The following is a 20879-nucleotide window of genomic DNA, read 5'->3' on the forward strand; positions in this document are numbered from 1 at the left end:
TCCTCCATAGCTTCATCTCGATGAGATAATGCATCAGCCACTTTATTTTCACTACCCTTCTTGTATTCAATTAAAAAATCAAATCCCATAAGCTTATATAACCAGTTTTGTTAAGCCTCCGTTGTGATTTTCTGACTCCAAAGATACTGCAAACTTTGCTAGCCTGTTTGCACTATGAATTTCCTTCCCAATAAATAATGTTGCCATTTTTTCACTGCCATGAGTAAGGCAAGCATCTCCTTTTCATAGGTGGATAACATCAAATTTTTCTCATGTAATGCTTGACTATGAAAGGGAAAGGCAATAGGACGATCTTGACGTAGAACAGCTCCAATATCTGACCCAAAGGCATTGCACTCAACCACAAATTGCCTTGTGAAATCTGGAAGTGCCCAAATAGGGGCTTGGGTCATTGCTTCCTTCAATCTTTGAAATGCTTCTTCAGCCTTGGTAGTCCGCTTGAATGAATTCTTCTTCAACATGTTGGTTAGTGGAGCAGCAATCTTACCATAGTCTTGAATAAATTTTCAGTAATACCCCGTCAAATTGAAGAAGCCTTGCATTGCCTTTGGAGACGAGGGTTAAGGCCAATGTACCATCGTTGAAATTTTTTCAAGATCCATGAGAACCCCTTCTCGAGAGATGATATGGCCCAAATAATGGACCTTAGTTTGGCCAAAACTGCATTTTTTATTTTTATTTTTTAATTTAACATGAAGAGTATGGCTTCTCAGAACCTCAAAAACTTCTTTAAGATGTCGTAAGTGTCCATCCCAAGTTACACTATAGACTAGGATGTTGTCGAAAAATGCAAGCACAAATCTACAGAGTTGGTTCTTGAACACTTCATTCATTAGTGCTTGAAATGTGGATGGTGTGTTTATGAGACCGAAAGGCATAACAAGGAACTCGAAGTGCCCATAGTGAGTGCAAAATGTCGTTTTTGGCACATCCTTATCTTGAACTTGAATCTGATGATAGCCAGAATGCAAGTCTAATTTAGAAAAGAACCTTGCTCCACTTAATTCATCAAGAAGCTCATCAATAGTTGGAATTGGGAACTTGTCCTTGATGGTGATCCTATTTAATAATCGATAGTCCACACACATGCACCAAGTTCAGTCTTGCTTCATGACTAATATCACTGGTAAGGAAAAGGGACTATTGCTAAGGCGAATCACTCTAGTAGAGAGCATTTCTGTCACCAATCTCCGCCTTTTGATAATGAGGATACTGATACGAGCGAGAACACACAGGCTGGCTGTCGAGTTGTAGTGGAATTTGATCATGGATCCAATTGGGAGGTAGACCAGTAGGCTCTCTGAAAAGTTCTAAAAATGAGCCTAATAATTCTTGAAGTTCTAATGCATCACTCCTTGGTTCTAGCTAGTCATGGTCTTCAATAGCCATTACTTGAACCAACATCCCCTTACAGGTTGTTTTGATGAGAGACGATTGATTTCATGGCTATCGACCACTTGTTCTGTAAGGCCCTTCAAAGTAATCATTTTACCAGCACTTTGGAACCTCATAATCATCTTAGAGAAATCCCATATGATTTCTCCAAGTGTACGTAACCATTGAGTTCCCACAACAACATCATACCCTTCAAGAGATAAAATGTAGAAGTCGGCCTTTGTAAAAAAATTCCCAAGCTTTACCATGACATTGACACACTTCCCATTGCTAGTAAGCTTTTTTCCAAAAGCTACCATTACTTGAATCATAGGGCCCTTAACTAATTGCAACTAAATTTTTTAAGCAAGGGATTCACTCAAAAAATTATGAGAACTCCCTGAGTCTAACAAAATAGTGGTAGGAACGGATTCAATGCTTCCAACAACCTTCATTGTCTTTAGTGCGTGACCCTCACTAATAACATGCAAGGAAATTCTAGGAGCTTCTTCCTTAAAAGGACCTTCCACTTCCATGGCTAAATCTCCATCTTCCTCTGTGGTACAAGCCTAAATGAGGAACAATTTCTTGCATCGATGCCCTGGTACAAATCGTTCATTACAATTGTAACAAAGTCCCTTTTCACGCTGCTCTTTAAGCTCAACGGGTGACGTTTGTCGGACTGCAAAGGGGGTTCATGGTGAGTTATCCTCCCTAGAGACCTAAGGAACAACTCTGGTAGTTGCGGGAATTGTCACAAGTTTTCGTCTCAGCGAAGAATTTCTAGCTTCATATAATCGGGCTAACCCGATTGCCATAGACAAATCAGTTGGCCTTCCTACTAATACATCAACCTTGATACCTTCCTTCAATCCACTCACAAAGCAACTTACTTGACGAACAGTGTGGGAGGTGCCCAACCTTGGCCAATAGTTACTCAAATTTGGTTTGGTACTCCTTAACAGTCCCAGTTTGTTTTAACTTAGTGAGCTTTCCAAAATAGTCATAAAATTGAGTGGGACCATAACAGGCTAATAGCCTTATCTTGAAGGCAACCTAAGTAAGAGTCTCTGCTTCTTGCTGCATCAATTGATACCGTAGTTGTGCTTCTCCCTCTAGATGAAAGGAAGCCAACGCTACTTGGTCTTCAATGGGTGTTTCATGGAAGCGAAAAAATTGCTCAGCCCGGCATATCCAACTCGTGGGATCCTCAGCTCCATCAAATCTAGGAAAGTCGAGTTTCACCAAACGAGGAGCATATGAATGATTGCTTCTACTAGAATGACCACCCTCAGTGGCCACTCTTCCTTCTGGCCGCTTGCCATTGTGGTTTTGGGAGCTCTCTCCCTCTTCTCGGTTGGAAGATAGTGATCCAAGCTTGGCGTAAATCTTTGTTAACTGTTCCATTATCTGTTTTTGGCTGCTAACAAGAGAACTCATGTTCTATTCTAACTGCTCCACCCTCCAGTCCATCCCTAAGCTCTGATACCATTTTGGTACGTATAAGACAATATCTTTACCTATGATGGTTCTTTGGTGATAACAATAAAGAAAAAAAAATTTTAAAAAAAGATAAGAATTGAATTTTACTGAGGAAACCCTAACCTCTTGAGGCTTAGCTCAAAATTAATTCTCTAAAGATTTATTCATTATTGTCTTATGGCTTAAATAAAGTAATGATAACAACAAAAATGAAATACAAGGACTTGTTCCTAATATGAAGGGATACTGTGGCACAACAACCCAACATGCTAGGGACTCACTCACAATTGAAAAACAATCCAAACTAAACAACAATCCTAACGTTACAATAGATATCTTCCCAAAGATAATAACAAACACCTAAAACAGAGGACACTAATAACAATCACTTAAAACAAAGGACTCCAACCCACATCCAAGTAGATACACGTATCAAGATGACCCAGGGCTCTGATGGCTGAATCACTCTGGATTTTAGACCTTTTAGTTTGAAATGAAAGGCATAAGTATGAAGATGTTCAATATGTGTGTGTGAGAGAGACCTTCGTTGCTGCTTCACGCAAGTGGCCCAAATGTTCGCTCGTAACAAAATGAATCTTCTTTTGGGTTCATAGCCGATGCAATCAAGAAAACTGAATCATTGTGGCGAATTCCACTGAACCACTTTATCTGAATAATTTTCTAGTGACGTACATCCCCTTACGTTTACGGATACACTTAACGGAAGATTTGGCAAAGATTGAAGCCGGGTACAATTTTCCAAATGAAGACACGTAAGCTTAGAAAGTTGAGAAATGCTATCAGGCAGGCTTGTGAAATTGTTTTTGTTCAATTTCAGTACTTCCAACGAAGAAAAGCAACTAAGATCATCGGGGAGCGCACCGTCTGATAAATTGCAGTCACTTAGATCTAAAGATACCAAGGAGCTTAACCCGAATAACATAGGCAACGGCAAGTTGATGGACTCCTGTTCCGGACATGAGGCAGGGAAGAAATAATCTATCCCCAAAAGAAGTCGAAAGATTTGGAAGATTCCATGTGAATACCAGAGTTTAGATTGTTGGCCCTTACATCCTGATAGATTGAGAGCTTTAAGAGATGGCAAATTGACGCTTGTCGAACACGAAATGTTTTTGCAATCTTGAAGGCTCAACAAAGTTAGGCCAGTCAAATGCTCAATTGATAATGGCAGTTCTTCTAGGGCAGTCCCATCCAAATAAAGCTCAGACAACTTTGTCATGTTTGTTCCAATCTCTGAAAATTTCTTGAGCCTTACACAGCCAGATAAAATAAAAATTTCTAGAGATTCCAAGTTGAGCTTGCGTGGAAGGTCATACAATCTTGTACAACCTCGAAAAATCAGCCTCTGCAGATCTGGGCATCCGATGAAGTTAGGAGTCTTGACTAAGTTTTGAGAGTCACTAAGATCCATGAGTCTCAACTTGGCCAAATTCTGTGATAATAAATAGATATGGACAAATTAAGTAATCAAGAACTTAAATGATATTTATTATAATTAAAAATTAAAATAAAATAAAATAAAATAAAAACACCAGCATGCCTTAATGGAAAACTTACACCAAATCCATCCGGTAATTGCTTAATGTGGCTGCGAGGCATGATGAGTTCAACAAGATTGTCCGGTTGAAAACTGTTTGGCATGGATTTCAAAGGATAATCATGCCATTCCATCATTCGTAACTTATTAGAAAGAAAATTGAGGCCTTCAGGAAGGTGCACATTAGAAATTTTTAGCAACCTTAGATTGATCATATTTGAGAAGGCTTTGTCATTCAAGTTTTCTTTATGTGGAGGCGAGTTTAGCACCATGCCTTCTACAAATTTCGTTCCCTGGTAACCAAGAACGATGAAATCAGGGTTGGGAAAAATAGAGCAAAAAAAATTGCTAGTCATAAAATATACACTCCTCTAAGTTTATGTCTATATACTAATCCACTTACAGTATTTTCCTTTAGCACATGAAACACATCCTTACAAACCCACAACCTACTGCGTCTTCCAAGCTTCTTAGGTGATTCACGATGAACAACTCTCCAAGCCATCTCTTCTACTAAATCATGCATCTGTAACTTTCCCTCTAAAATGGTAATGAGAGATTTGTCATTGAGAGTTTTCATATTATTGGAGCTACCAGCACCTTCTATATTTGCCACACGATTTTCGTCCTCCCCTTTGAAGAAACATGCAATATCCAAAAATAGATTTTGCTGTATTTCATTCAATCCCCTATAACTTATTTCAAGTTCATCAAGAATTTCTCCCTTAGAGATTTCTTCTAATTGATGGAGGTAATCTTCCCATACCTTTCTTGGTCTATCAATCAGGGAGGAACCCAAAATTTTAAAAGCTATGGGAAGCCCTTTAGCATACTTCACAAAACTATTGGACAAATCCTCAAACTCTTTTTTGGGATAGGGTTGGTTAAACACAATCCAACTGAAGAGCTCTAGGGCTTCATCATTATCTAATTCATTAACCCTATGTATAGTAGTACCCAGGTGATGCCTTTTTAGCAAGTCCTGATCTTTACTTGTGATAATGATCCTACTCTCTGGACCAAACCAACCAGGGCTTCCTGCTAATGCCTTTAGTTGTTCATCTTTGTCAACATCATCAAGAACAATAAGAACCTTCTTATTGAGTAGTCTCTTCTTTATGACTTTGATCCCCTCAAGATGGTTCCAAATGTTTACTTCTTTTACCATCAATGTCTCAGAAAGAAGTTGTTTTTGTAAATTAACTAGACCCTGTTTATCTTTTTCAACTATTTCTCTAATGTCGCAAATAAAGCTGCTAGCTTCAAATTGATGACAAATTCTGTTATAAATGGCATATGCTAGAGTGGTTTTGCCAATCCCAGACATCCCCCAAATCCCTATGAAGTGCACATCATCTGACATTGTGCTAAATAAGTTCATCATTTCCTCCACATGTGAGTTTATTCCAACAAGGTGCTCAGAATCATCTGATGATTCACGACTCAATTCATCAAATATGCTTTTTGTGATTTCCTGAATATCTTCTGATTCGTGACTGTAATAAATAAATAAATAAAATTTGATGATACAAGTATGCTAGCAACAAAGAGACAAAACATAATTAAATGTAAGATGTTTTGCATTAGTAGAGAAATATGAGCCATGTTTTTTACTGGTCAAAACAACCCCGAAGAAGAAGAAGAATGGCAAGATGTCCAAAAAAAAAAAACCTATTCTTTTATACTTAAAGACAAATTAAACCCTTTATGGCTATATTTTAATTGTGTTAATTTAAGCACTGCTACACTTTCATTCCCATGACAACCAAAACCCTTGTCCCAGTCCATTAAATTTTGTGCAAGAAATCTAACACCAATACACACAAAAAAGGTACTCTCTATTCAACCCGTATAGCTCATCTTCAATTTATTTCCTCGCATGAGGAGAATGGGGAAATTTTATTAAAAAGGGGAAAAAAAAAGAACACATTAGGACACCATTACCTCTCTCTCTCTCTCTTATTAGAGTTCAACTCACAACACCACCACCCTTGCCTCTTTAAGAAAAATACCAGAAGGTGGTGGGAATAAGGGTTTTGATTGTCACGCTAATGAAAATGTGAAGTTTAAATTGAAACAATTAAATATATAGAATTTAGTTTGTCAAAAATATACACTTAGAGGTTTTTTTTTTTTTTTTAATTCCATGAACCTTTTAAACTTCAGAAAAATTAAGCAACCAGCAGGCGTACAACTTTTTTTTTTTACTTGTCTTTTGATACTAAAAAAATCTTATATTAGAGAAGCCGGGAAAAAAATTTGAATTACTTTTCCTTATAATAATTGCATATGGTACAAACTATATGAGACACTCTATATGTCTTTAAACTTTTTGAAGGCTTTGTTAGGAACCCACATTTTAGTATAGAATGCATGTAGTTAGTTAGTTAGTTAGTTGTAGGATTGCAACAAGTTGAGCCAAGTTAGTTACAAGTTGTTAGTTGGTTGTATAGCTAAACAACTTGTATAATAAATACTTGTAATCCGTAACATTTTAGATATTGAAGAATGAGACCAATTGCTTAGTCTCTCTCTTAATCTCTCTATTTATCTATGGAGGTCTAGGTCCCCTTGAAGTGGTCTCAAACGACTACCATTCCCATTCAATATTCTTACTCTTCCACAATTCATATTCATATTCTAGCAACTTCTTATCTTCCCCCACTAAAACTAAAATAGCAGTTCTTCCTCTCCCTAATTTGAGTAGCCTCACTCAATAGTATTAAAAATAAATAATAATAATAAATGCCTAAATGGCCTAGTAATTTTAAAGAAAACATACATTTTAACTTGATTTTATTTTATATAGCTTCTTCTTGTATCAGATAAAATTTTAGGTCATGTGTATTGAAGAAGATTTTATAGGTTTCATTGGAATTTTTTTATTCAATTTAGTAGGTAATCTAGTAATTTATATCACAAATAAAATATTTTTAAAAATTTTCACAAAAGAGAAATTTTTATATTTTTATAATAAATCTGAGAGGATAGTAGATGAATTTTATTCTATGAACATAACTTTAATCGGAGGTAATAAGTTTTATATATATATATATATATATATATATTATATTTAGTGTGGCCCCTAAAGACAAAATTTTGGCTCCGTGTCTTGAACGAATTAATTTTTAACTCTATAAAATTGTATCTTATGTTATTTCATTGTAATTTATAATTGATTGTGAACTAAAATTTCCAACCATCTCTCTTTCTCATTTTTAAGCCTTTTTAGGGGTTCAACATAATTGGAACAAGATTTAGTGGTAGTTAAGTTTTTTTTTTTTTTTTGGATAAATTAGTTATATAACAAATTTATATGAAAGAAAATTGTGAATAAAAGAGTGTAAGCTACTGTTTAGATGTAATAAAAATAAAAAAAACAAACAAACAAACAAACAATTAAACAATTGATTGTCTTTATCTAAAAAAAAATTATCATAAATAAATATAAAATATGCAAACCCATTTACTACCCAATATATACAATTGTTTTATAAATTCCAAATATAAATAAATAATTATAAACAACAGTAAGGTATGTTATATATTATAATATATATTTTTTATAAGCATTTTTAATGAGTTTTGATAAGCATTATATATTATTATATGACATTAAACTCAATCACACTATTATTTATTATCTTTTGTAAGTGCTTGTGGAATATAGGAGGTAAAAGTTGGAGTTTAAGTCTTCAGGAAGGAGTTTCTCACAGATATATACTTTAGATTTAGTGGCGGAGTCAGGAATTTTTCCCAGGGAGGAAAAGTTAAATATAATTAAATTCTTTATAAAAAAAAAATTACTATATAATTAAGTCTAACTCAACAAAGTTGTTTCCTACTTTCTTTCATAGTTATATTGATCTTGAACAAAATTTTTTAGCCAATTTATTTTTCTACATATACAGCTAAGCAATCACTCAAAAACTCATTCTCATATTTACTCTTGTAATTTATGATCATGTTCAAAGAAACAATATATGTTTCTTTAAGTTCACATCTTTGTGCAATTTCCGCATTTTGAATAGAGAATTGAGTAATGGCCTTCAAATTTTGAACATTTTTTTCTTTTAAAATATGCATGAGTGATTTCCTTCATTAAATTACTAATACTTTTTCTCTTACTCTTTTTTTTTTTATGCAAACCATGTAATAAAAAAAAAAGATTTAATAATAACAAACTTTAATTACTTAACCCATTTTTCTTCTTAAAAAATAAAACCATTTTCAAATAAACAAACGATCAAAGAGATGGAAAGTGGAAACTAATTTTATTAAAATTAAATATGACATAAAATAGTAGAACATTAAAAACTGCAAGCTGTGAACCACAAATTTATAAAATAATAAAAAAAAAAAAAATATATATATATATATATATATAATAACTACAATCTGAAACTGTGTTGCACTTTGTGGCATCATCCCATCATCTACTAAACTATTTACTTCATAAAAAATAAAAAAAAAAATCAAAAAATCAAAACGGAGAGAGTAAGAAAGATCAAAAAGACAAATGTAGAGATCTCGGCAAACCCAAAAAAAAAGAAAAAAAAGAAAAGAAAAGAACAAAGAGAAAGAGGTGGTCACTGGTCATTGACTAAAGATGGATCAAAGCAGAGCAAAAGAAAGGGAGATACTGCGTAAGGGAAGATTTTGCTATATTCTGTTTTTTCTTTTTCTTTTTTACTTGCATTTTGAGGAATCCTGATTTACAAGGGGTTGATTTTTCTTTTCCTTACTTAGTTGATTTGGGAAATTATTATAAATTTTTTTGTGTTTGGATTTGGAAATTTTTTATTGACCCTGGGCCAGACGCTATTTTTTTGTGGGTCTTTGTAGTAATTTTTTTTTTTAATAAATTTTTGGGCTTTTCTAAGTATATGTAAGGTTTAAACTTTAAAGGAGACCAAAGGAATCGATAAATTTTTTCCTCAAAATTCTAGGGGGGGCAGTCAGCTAATTTGCATAAAATTTACATGTAATTTATCATTTTGTTGTTGCTACAAATGAAATTTTCAAGAAACTAGGGGCCATGGCGCCCTCTGACCTCTTAACTCTACTAAGACTAAAGTAAAATTTTATTTATCTTAAGAAAAAAAAAAAAAAAGCAACTTAATCTTAAAAGTGAGCCACGGAAACATCTCAATTCTCAGCCACAGAACACAGAGTTCTATCAAACAAAAATAATTATACCAGTACATACACTAGAGCAGCAAGAGAGATACCACTGTACCAGTCATTCCAGCCGTATGGAAGTCAAAGACTCACAGCAGGCAATTTGGATTTTTTTTTTTTTCAATTGGTGATTTGGAATTTGTTAAATGGAAAACTGGGGTTTTGTCAGTGTGTTTGGAGGACCACAGGCTGGGAAGGAAATATTAAATTTTTGGTATCAAATATAATTTTTTTGGTTTTTTTTTTTTTTTTTTTTGGGTACTAAATTGATTTTGTTGGGTTTTACTTTACTAATATAGTTTTATTGGACAAGTTCAACAATTTGTTTTTTCATATTATATTTCAGATAATTACAACAAAACCATTACAAAAGTTATCCAAATCATTGATAATATGACCAGAAGAGAAGGTAGAATCTTACCTATCCAATAAATGCCTCCCGCGGATCTTGCTCACTTCTTCCAGTGCAGTTCTCCACTCTCGCATCTGTTCCCTGCTAACCTTGGGATCTTTTTCATGCTTGAGAAATGCTTCCCCAAAAGTTTCCCTCTGATTCCCAACATCAGAGGGCTTTACATGGTAGAAAATGGGCCGAACTATCATCTCCTTCTGTTTCCTGCATTCAAGAATCTTGACAAGTTCTCTTAAACACCACTTTGAAAAAGCATAGTTTTTGGAGAGAATAATAATTGCATATTGAGATTCTTCTATTGCTTTCATGAGCCCAGAAGCAATGGGTTCTCCTTCCTCGAGATTTTCATTATCTCTATAGGCGTTAATGCCTTTTTGTTTCAAAGTAGCATATAGATGGTCCGTAAAATTTTTACGGGTGTCCAAGCCATAGAAACTAAGAAAAACATCATATTTCCACCGATGTGTAGAAGAAGAAGATGACAATGATGAGGATGTACAGGCTTTTTGAGTGCTCATGGAAGCCATGGGAAACTTACAACCTACGGCTTGTTTATGGAAAAGGGAGTACTAAAAGAGAATCGAAAAGGAAAAAAAGAGAGTGGAACTTGAGCAAAGCTTTATGAGAATTCCACTTTCTGTATCAAGGTTTCAGAATCATTCGCGGTATTAAATTCCTGGCGACGTGGGAGAAGCATTTATAGGTGCTTAAGTGGGAACATGACCTAAAAAAAGGAAGTCAATACCGTTTCGTTTTAAATACCGGACTATTCCGGTTTGTACCGGCCTTTCCGGCGAATTTCGGTCATTCCGGCCGAAACATGCATCTCGGCATGGAATGAAATTACTCTGCAACTTGAAAAAAAAAAAAAAAAAGAGAGAGAGAGAGAAAGAGAAAGAAAGAAAAATAGAAGGAGGCACGGTAACGGCAGTGTAGCTCAAGCACAAGGTGGCCAGACCAGCCGGTGCAACGTTTGATTGGGGAGAAGCAACTTGCGAGAGATAAACTAATCTGTGAGGGAAAGAGAGAAATAGATCTGATGAGAAAAGTATGCGTGAGAGACTAGAGAGAGAACGAAAAAAACAGATATTTTTTTTGAGACACGAAAAAAAAAAAAAAAAAAAAACAGATTTGTAAGGGAGAAGTACTGAAGGATAACGTAGGTTACTGTGCAGTAGATCTTAAAATAAGATTCAATTTGAAAATATGTGTGGATGGGAATTAAAGAGAAATGACGTAATAAAAAAAGTACGTAAATAAACAAGAAGTTAAAGTTGATTAGATAAGATGGTGGAGGAAAAATAAAATAGAAAAAATAACGAAGAATTTTATTAATGTGTGTTTTAAGGGTACATAATAATTAATTATTTTTGAAAAAAAAATTTTGAAAATTGAAAAAGTATTGACATCTTTTTCAATTTTTGAGAAAATGTTTCTAAAAATGGAATGTGCACATATTAACCAGACCCAATAATGAATTGGAAAAGGATTGAGGCTTTTATTTTTTGAACACAAAGGATTGGGTTTTTATTTTTTTATAATAAAGAGAGGTTGGGATTAAGTTAACGAAGATGTTTATGGTATTGACCAACATTACAATATAATTGTACAGATTGACCCAATTATTATTTAAAGACTATTAAATTTATTTGTTTTAAATGTTAATAAAAATTATTATTATTATCTATACTATTATTTAAGGGGTTTCTCATGTTTGGATTCTTCATTTTTTAGTTCAAAAATGCCTCTATATCCCTATATAAGTAAAGACAAAACTAAATGATAATCTGATAAAAATACAACTCTAACTTCCACTAAAACATTACCTAAAAAATATGATCACTCTCTTGTTAATTTTCAAATTACTTTATCCATTTATAAATTGAGAAATGATATGTCCACAACATTTTTACAAAAAATCATAAATGGCAGGTTGTTATTGTTGAGGCAAAAAAATAATCTTAGTGTTAGATTCAAATTTGAATCAGTAACAACTAATCACCTATGATTTATTATGAAAATATTATAAAATTGTTGTGGACGTAGTAAATTAGATTCACAAAATAAAAATTATATATATAAAATAAAAGCATAGAGTTTTTTTTTTTTTTTTATTTTGCTAAAAAAAAGCACTTGTTAATTTTTAAATTATTTAATTCATTTATAAATTAGGTTCTCGAAATAAAAATTATATATATAATAAAAATACAGATTTTTTTTTTTTCTTTTTTCTAAAAAAAGCGCGAGGCAAATAATAATAATAAGATGGTGATGAAAAAGCGAGTCATACAGCCATACAGTACAGCAGCACAAGGGGTAAGTGAATCTATGAGCAATAAAATAAATAAATTAAAAATTAAAAAGTAAATGACGGCGGGAGCATGGTGGAAGCTTTGTTGGGTTTATCAGATTGATTTAAATTTTCCCTTAAAAGTCAAAAAAAAGCTGTCATCGGATTGAATAGCGTGCCTTCCAATGCAAGTCACGACTCACGATTTTATCGTTGAATTAGGAGGAAGTTTCGGGAGTAGCTTCCTCCCACGCGTAGTTGAGTGGGTCTTGCATTTTTGAACGCGGGGAAAGATGTGTATTTTCTCGCGCAGTACACTTTTTTTTTCTTTTTTATTAACAAAAGAGAAGTTTTATTCTAACTCTTTTTTTTTTCTTTTTTCTTTTTTTTCTTTTTTAAGAGTGCTGTATTTTTATTTTACGAAAGACCGATTTGGCTTGAATTACAGTGGAAAGATGTGGAGGAGCATCTTTCATCTACACCGATAACTTGCTAACATGTCTAGCAATATTGTGAACCGCACTATTATCCTCTCTTTTTACATGACTAAACTCCATGGATTTAAACTGGTTTGCTAAGCTCTTTGCATCATCTACCAAGTGTTCGTAGTCTGTCAGCAATGATCCCTCACACATTAGGGCATCTATAATGATGATGCTCGAATCGTGATCGTCTAGAGTGGAGTCGTCTACAGCCAACTTGATCCTGAGAAAATGGATGGTGAAAGGGAAAAGTGTGGGTCACCGGTGTAGTGCCTACCACAAAACATCCGATGCTAAAGTTAGAATAACTAGAATGAGAAAAGAAGTTATAAAATACTAGAGTGTATGAACTAGTCTATGTACCTTGGTAGGTGTGAGGTATCTGTATGTATACTTGCCTCTTTTTCCTAGCCGTTGGGGAGTGCTGTTAATGGAGGCTTGAATGGGTTATTTGTAACGCTTCCCTAAGATGTTAATGAGAGGGTCTTCGGTGCTCCAACGGTAAAGAGATTTATTGTGACCCTGTAACGTATGCTTGTCATGTATGAGCTGGCAGGCCCTCTCTTTATCCAATGGGTTCAAATGGTGACGGAGTGGAATAGTTTCTTCGTATGTTGGTTTCTTGTCTGGACAAGGAGGTCCCCTGAGGGAATTATGGTCGTCCATCAGCTACCCCCCTATTTCGAGGTCGTTCAATTTGGAAACGGCCATGGAATGTGATGAGTTCCCCTCTCCCCCCCTCCCCCCTTTTTTTTTTTTTTTTTTTGGTTATGGCGCTTTGGGTTTCCCTCTCCGCAGTTATTACCTTGTGGCAACGTGGCATATGTCGTGGCCACGTGTCACCTTAAGATTGGCCGAGGGGTCCTTGGTTCAAGAAAAACTTTTTAGTTTCCCACGTTTTTTGAGGCGCTTCCTTTTTAAAACCTCTGATGTTTTCTCTCTGTGCTTATTTTTGCAAAATTCTAGTCATCTTGTGCTTCCTTGCTCTGAATCTTCAACTTTCTTTGGGTTTCACCACTGCGATTTCTGCGCTCATCTTCTTTCCCTTTCAATTTCGCTTCCTTTTTCAAGTACCCCCCCTTTACTTTTCTTGCTTTCTTTTTCTTTTTTTGTGCTTTGTTCCCTTTTTGAAATCTTGCTTTATCTGCTTCTTTTTTATGGACTATTCTATTATTAGGTGTACTTCTCCCTCTGTTACCTTCTTTTTTGCCTACTTAGGTGCGTTTATAGGCTGTTCTAGTGGCCTTTACCCACCGATTAGGGATTTCGCCCTAGGTGACAGTAGTCTGAGTCTAGTGCTGGGTGAGTTATACCCATTGTTGTGTGAGTCCTTAAGTTGGTTTAAGTCGATGCAAGGGGTGCTAAGGAGGGAAAAAATGAGTTCTAAGGTTAGATCCAACAATTTAGAGGCTATCCTGTCATCCAGTGTCGGTATGGGTGGGGTTAAGATGGATACAATTATCTCCAAGCCTTCATCTTCCCGTCCTTCCATCTCAGCCTCTCCCTGGCCCTTCTATGCCCTTCAGGAGGAGTGTTCTCTGAACGAGGATACCTTCCTTAGATTTCAATTTCCTGAGGAGACCAGGGTTCGTCTCCCTAAGACAGGTGAGAAATCCTGTGCTTTTGCCCACGGAGAGGTCTGCTTCTACGAGGTTGCCTTCCTATGTGGCCTTAAGTTCCCCATCTATCCATTCATAATGGAGCTTCTTCACCATCTAAACATAGCCCTGGACAACTTATGCCAAATTCTTGGAGGATCGTCATAAGTTGTATGGTGATCTGGACGATCATAGCTGACGGTGATATGATCACACTGAACGAGCTCGTCCACCTTTACCGTCTAAAAGAGTCCAAGGAGTTTGCTTATTATGAGCTCATGCCTTGGGATAAAAAGTCTTGGCTCATCACCGATCTGCCTTCGTCCTTCCGTTATTGGAAGTTGAGGTACTTCTTTGTGTTAGGTGACGGTTGGGAGACCCTTTCTGACGACTTCTGGGGGGATGTCCTTAGGCTACTACGTCGGTGGGAGACCTCTGTACTTGGTGCGTTTGCTTTGCATTTTTCTCTTTTTTATATCTTTTTCGTTCGTCTTTTTGCTTGGAGCGTCCATCCTGACCTTGTGCCTTTTTTTTTTTTTTAGTTAAAGATCGTCTAGAGTTGGAGAGTAGGTTTACAGGGCACGTTCACGCAGCCATTGAGTACGCGAGCACTATTGATGACTTTGACGATTTGGTGGATCCCAAGACCTTAGCCCATCACTGCTTGGGACCAGAACCTTCGCATTACGTTCTTCGTGCTATCTGCTGCGAAGAAAAAGTAAGTTTCTTTAGGACGAATGTAGATCGTCCATCTTTCCTTTTCTTTTCTCATTCTTCTTTTCTCCCACTTAACTCCACTATTTTTATTTTTTGCAAAAATGACAACCAAGTTTAATCAGGAGTTCTATGCCCCGGATTAAGGCAAAGAAAAATGAACCCCTTTCCAGCATTGGTCAGCGCAGGTTGAGGTTGATTGATAGAGAGAAAGAGAAAGAGAAGGAGGCCGCAAAAAAGGGCTCGTCTGCCCTGGCCTTGGACAAGGGTCGAGTAGCTTCCCCGGCCTTATCTGTTGAGGAGGTTAGTCCTCGTCATAAGAAGCGAAAGTCGAGTGAGAAGGGCAAGGGGAAAATAGGTGCCAGCGTTTGGGCTGACGCTGAGAAGACCTTGGCTCGGGCGAATGAAATGGTTACTCCTGAAGAACTGAAGGAGATCTCTGGCGTTCCCTCTCACGAGATGGTGAACCGCCACATTCACAAACTCGTCCAGGTAAGTTCTCTTCGTCTTCTCTCTTCCCTTTTAATACTGAGAATATCAATTGTTAACGTTGCATCCTTAAATGCCAGGTGTTGGGGGAGGAAATGCAAATTACTTCCCAATACTTGGCGAGTGAGGAGAAGGCCGTCATGACCACTTCAAAGGTAGAGGCGTTGGAAGTTGAGGCCTCAGGTTTAAGGAGAGACTTGATTATGGCGATGGACTACAATAACTCGTCCAAGGAAAAAATAAAGGCTTTAACTGAAAAGCTGGACACCGAGAATCAATTGGTGAAGCAGAGGGATGAGCTCTTGGCAGCGGCCGGCCAGAAAATGAAGAATGCCATGGCGAAAGTTGTCCATGCTTTTCAGACAACAAAGGAATACGATGCATATTGTTTGGCTGGTACTTTAAGGGGTTTGAGCTACTCAAGAGGTACCTGGTGAAACATGGTCCAAGAGTAGACTTAGAGGACCTGGATTTTGAAGCTGTGGACAAGGAGATTGAAGCAAACGAGGCTTCCCAGGTTGCTTCTGCTACTGGTGACGACCCCTTAGAACCAGAGAAAGATGGGAACGATGCTCCTAAAGCATAGTCTTATTATTATTATTATTATTTGAATGCCCTGCCTATTTTAAGGCTTATGGACGATCAATCTTTTTGTGCCCTGCTTGTTGATTTACCTTGTGTTTGTGTTGCTTGTGAGTGCTTCTCTTTTTTGCTTTTCATCGTCCTTTAGAGAACTATCTATGTTTCTTGTCGTCTATTGTGGACTTAAAGAAATATTTGTGAAAAGTAATTGTTTGTCAACTGACCTTGTCAAGTTAGTCTAATTTCTTTATCATCCATTAAGGACTTAACGAATTTTGTTGTTCCTCAGTGGATGACCTTCTTCCATCCCGAGGGTTTCCCAGTGCGAATTTTTGTCAAGAAGACTTGAATTGTGTTTCCTCTCATTTACACAACGTACATCTTGTCGTCCATTGCTTGGACGATGTACATCCATTTAAGGAATCTTATCATCTTTTGTTTGGACGATGTACATCCATTTAAGGAATCTTATCGTCTTTTATATCGTTGTATAGTGTGCCTTCCGATGCAAGTCACGACTCACAGATTTTATGGTTGAATTAGGAGGAAGTTTCGGGAGTAGCTTCCTCCCACACGTAGTTGAGTGGGTCTTGCATTTGTGAACGCGAGGAAATATACACCCGAGTGTATTTTCTCGTGCAGTACACTTTTTTTTAATATTTTATTAACAAAAGAGAAGTTTTATTCTAACTTTTTTTTTTTTTAAGAAAGAGCATGTATTTTTATTTTACGAAAGGCCAATTTGGCTTGAATTACAGCGGAGAGGTGTGGAGGAACATCTTTCATCCACGCCGATAACTTGCTAATATGTCTTACATGTCTAGCAATGTTGTGAACCGCACTATTATCCTCTCTTTTTACATGACTAAACTCCATGGATTTAAACTGGTTTGCTAACCTCTTTGCATCGTCTACCAAGTGTCCGTAGTCCGTCAGCAATGATCCCTCACACATTAGGGCATCTATAGTGTTCTTGGAATCCCCCTCGAGGACAATAGGTGAGAGATCGATATCTAGAGCCAACCTAAGTGCTCTCTTAGCTACAATCACTTCCACAGCAATAACCAAGTTAGGCAAAGTGATTTTCTTGTCCATGGATGCTACGACCTAACCCTTATCATCTCGGATTACAACTCTCACCCTCACAGAATTTTGTTCTAAAAAAATAGCACCATCAAAGTTCACCTTCATGATTGGCCATGGAGGTGGTTTCTAGATGGCACAGTGTGGAGGCCGATTGGACTAATTCGACTCATTATGTCACGCCCCAAACCCGATACCCGGATTTGTGACCATGACCGGCATGCTAATATCAAATTTAAACCTGATATTAACAAGAACTAACTTAACTTTTAGTAAATTTTTCCAAAATGCTTCTCTTTTTCTTTTTATACTTGTTTCTTTACTTCTTGATATAATTTTTCACTTGATAGTCAGAGCATCTACACCATACTCAAAATATAACATAATCCACCAGTCATTTGATTTCCATCCTTACATAATATATCTTTTAATACTTTCAGGTACACAACTTTCATTTGATCCTAGAATACACAACAACTATAACGCTAAACGTCAGAATGCTAGTTTAGGATCTATACATATAAAACTAAAATCAGCTCCTTCCAAACTCGACTAAGACTCCCTCTGCTCCAAAATAAAACCTGCTAACTGAAAGAGTGGAAGGGGTGAGCTACACAGTTCAGTAAAGGTAAGATATACAAGAATTCAATAAGGATGCATGTAAATCAGATCATTTCATTCTATGAATATTCGAATAGGAGAACATCTTTTCATGCATAGTATTTAATACTATTCATAATAATAACTTATACGCTCTTCATAGAAAACAATTGTTCTCCTTTTCTTATTAGGTTAACATTACCAAACCTTTCGGATTAAATTTCTTTCATTTCCTACAAAGTCACCATATATATATATTCTCATTACAAAATAATTATTTTAACTTAAATCAGATAATCGGCAACTTTGTATTAAACTAGAAACATCTTGACTGATAAGAAAACTTTTCTTTATAAACTTCTTTTCATAGAATACTATAACTTTCATGATCATAAAACTTAACGTTTCATAAAAATAGATATCTGATAACTTTTAAACATAAACTTGTACTTTCATCAGAAACTTTATCTTTATAGCACAATAGAACTTCATAAACTTTTATCTTTAATGAACAGCTTTCTTTTCATCAGAAACTTCTTATTTTCATGAGAGCTTTTAACTTTTCATAATGTATTTAAACAAAATAATTCTCTCATGATTAATAACATAACATAGCTGTTCATATCATATTGGTTAGTCCATATCTGATAAGCTGTACAGAGAAGGTCTCATCACATTTGGGTGCCCCCGTGTGTATGATATTGTCCCCTTTAGGAGGCCTGATGGCACATCCCCTCCAGATTTTGTTCCTCCCCACCATCCGTACACATTGGGGAGAAGGCCTTATTCAGATTAGAGTTACGGGCAACCCCATTTCCTCTACTTTAAATGACCAAACAGATAACATTTTTTTTTTTCCATGGAAAGCCAATAATTAACCCCTACTGGCTGAGTTCAGATTACCAGAAGACATAACCTGAAAACATTTCATATCTTACATCATACTGAAATTTCTTGTTTTGCATGACATTTCATGATAATAGCATTTTCATTCTTTTCTTTAAACATCATGTTCGCGGAATCAGTAATAGCATTAATATGCTAAAATCATATACATAAGGTTTCAAAAGCTCACGAACATATTTTTGTCAGAATAATGATTACATGTCATATCTCTAATCAAAAACATTTTAATGCATAATATACTTTAAAATAACCTTATGACTTACCAAATGCTCATATAACTTATCCCTTACCTGAAAGTAGAGGAACCGAAAGCCTAAAGTTGAAGGAGCTTAGACTTGGATACTGGTAACACCTAAACCATAAATCAAAAATTATTACTATCCATAATTTCCTTATCATAGACTTATACATTCATCTCAAAGCCTATTTCTTAGAATCAAGGAAGTCCTAATCCCACCTCAAAGAGGTTCCCACAAACACAAAATGCATTCATCAGACAACATGATGTACTAAATCATAGAGAAACCAATTCATAAAATTTATATATGATTCTAACATACCAAAGGATGAGCATATTAAATTATAGCTCAAAACATTCACCCTAACTTGAGAATTAAATCCTCAAAGTTAGGCATGTCCCTTACTGTTCACTGTTCTATTCCAGCAGCATATACCCCATTTGTAAAATACAAACGGGCTGTCCAAACACATCCAATTGTCATGGAATTTTATATAACTACTCCCCTGTATGTTCATTATAAACCATAAATTTTCGGAGTCAAAGAATAAACCCATGATTTACTAAAAATCACACAAGACAGCATACTCAAATCTGCCCTGACAGAATTTCTTGCAACTTAAAAATTAAACCATTATTTTTATATTAATCCAAATGCTGTGAGACCAATTCAATAACAACCACAAGTGTGTTAGGTTTCATAGGAATTATCCCTAGCATTCAAATTCACTATATACAATTTAATACATAATTTTCTTGTAGTCAACATCAAATCTGTCACAGAGACAGCTTCAGTACATAATCTTACAAAATCATCAACAAATAGCAATAGGTCTTAATTTAATTTGGGTATTTTTATATCTATAGTATACATATTAAAATACCATAATAAGCATTCAATAGACCAAATATCATCAATATTTCTAGTAACTAAAACAGAATCACCAATTCAGTTTCCAAAATCAGAGTAGAGAACAAAGAGGGAAAGTAAGCAAACAATTATACTATCCAAATACACAAAATCAGATGAGGTTTAATTACTTACCCACACACTTTGAAGATGAAACCTTAAGGCTAATTGTTTAATTTATCTTTAAAGAAACTAGAATTTTTGGTGAGAAAGGAAGAGAGAGATGTTGCCGTGTAAGAAGGGAAGAGGAAAGAAGAACAAAGAAAGGGGAGAAAGGAGTAGAGAAAGAGGAAAGTGAGTTGCTGGACTTCAGATGCAGCAAAATAAAGATAAGTCAAATTGACTTTAGGGGTGGGGTACGTGGGATGCTAGGGAAAAAAATATCCCACCCCTTTTCAACTTTTTTTTTTTTTTCTTTGCATTCACACTTTTATATATATATATATATATATATATATACTTTGCATTCACACTTATCTACAAGAATAATATTATTTTACACACACACACATATATATATATATGTATATATATATATCCTTACCTTTATACATTAATTAAACACCAACAATTATATATCTAATAACTTAAACCACTTAATATAATTTTGCACATACTTAGTATATATTTAAAATACCGATTGCAATTCAATTATGTATAATCTTTACAATTCTCATTCAAAGGCATTATAAAATAATATGTTTATTAAATACTCTTCTATTATTTCTTGTAAGTAAGTGGCTTAAAATATTAATAATACTTAACCACTTAAACACATAGTTTAATTATAAAAATTGGGTCGGGGTGTTACACATTACCCCTAATTGCTATTGTTGAGAGTATTTCCTTGTCTGGAATACTAATCGCATTAAAGACTTACCATTGGGATTGCTGGAAATTAGACTTAATAGGAGCAATAATTGGTGAGTTGTTATGCGTGGATAATGTTGCTTCAATAT

At 35.3% G+C, this 20879-nt stretch overlaps 1 protein-coding gene and 1 long non-coding RNA gene across 4 annotated transcripts in view; both read right to left on the reverse strand.

The window, feature by feature from the left end:
- Positions 1–11135, reverse strand: part of LOC126698178 (TMV resistance protein N-like) — a 124534-nt gene extending 113399 nt beyond the window's left edge. The window contains exons 1-4 of one of the 2 annotated variants that reach the window (XM_050395209.1): positions 10038–11135; positions 4839–5931; positions 4456–4728; positions 3016–4330 (exon numbers count right to left, since the gene is read on the reverse strand). In XM_050395209.1, the coding sequence (XP_050251166.1) occupies positions 3515–4330; positions 4456–4728; positions 4839–5931; positions 10038–10555 (2700 nt within the window). In that variant the 5' untranslated portion in view covers positions 10556–11135 and the 3' untranslated portion in view covers positions 3016–3514. Of the gene's footprint in view, positions 1–3015; positions 4331–4455; positions 4729–4838; positions 5932–10037 lie in introns of those variants that run through there. The other variant, XM_050395208.1, reaches the window with a different exon arrangement.
- A 6509-nt stretch (positions 11136–17644) lies between these two features.
- On the reverse strand, positions 17645–20307 carry LOC126699755 (uncharacterized). 2 transcript variants are annotated; one of them, XR_007646878.1, is made up of 3 exons: positions 20056–20303; positions 19063–19124; positions 17645–17854 (listed from the first exon to the last, which is right to left on the reverse strand). It is a non-coding gene; the product is annotated as an uncharacterized LOC126699755 (long non-coding RNA). The 2 variants fall into 2 exon arrangements; XR_007646877.1 differs by having other exon boundaries at positions 17645–19124; positions 20056–20307.
- Positions 20308–20879: the final 572 nt, after the last annotated feature.

Source organism: Quercus robur, chromosome 9 (assembly GCF_932294415.1).
Source record: "Quercus robur chromosome 9, dhQueRobu3.1, whole genome shotgun sequence".
NCBI classification, from domain to species: Eukaryota; Viridiplantae; Streptophyta; class Magnoliopsida; order Fagales; family Fagaceae; genus Quercus; species Quercus robur.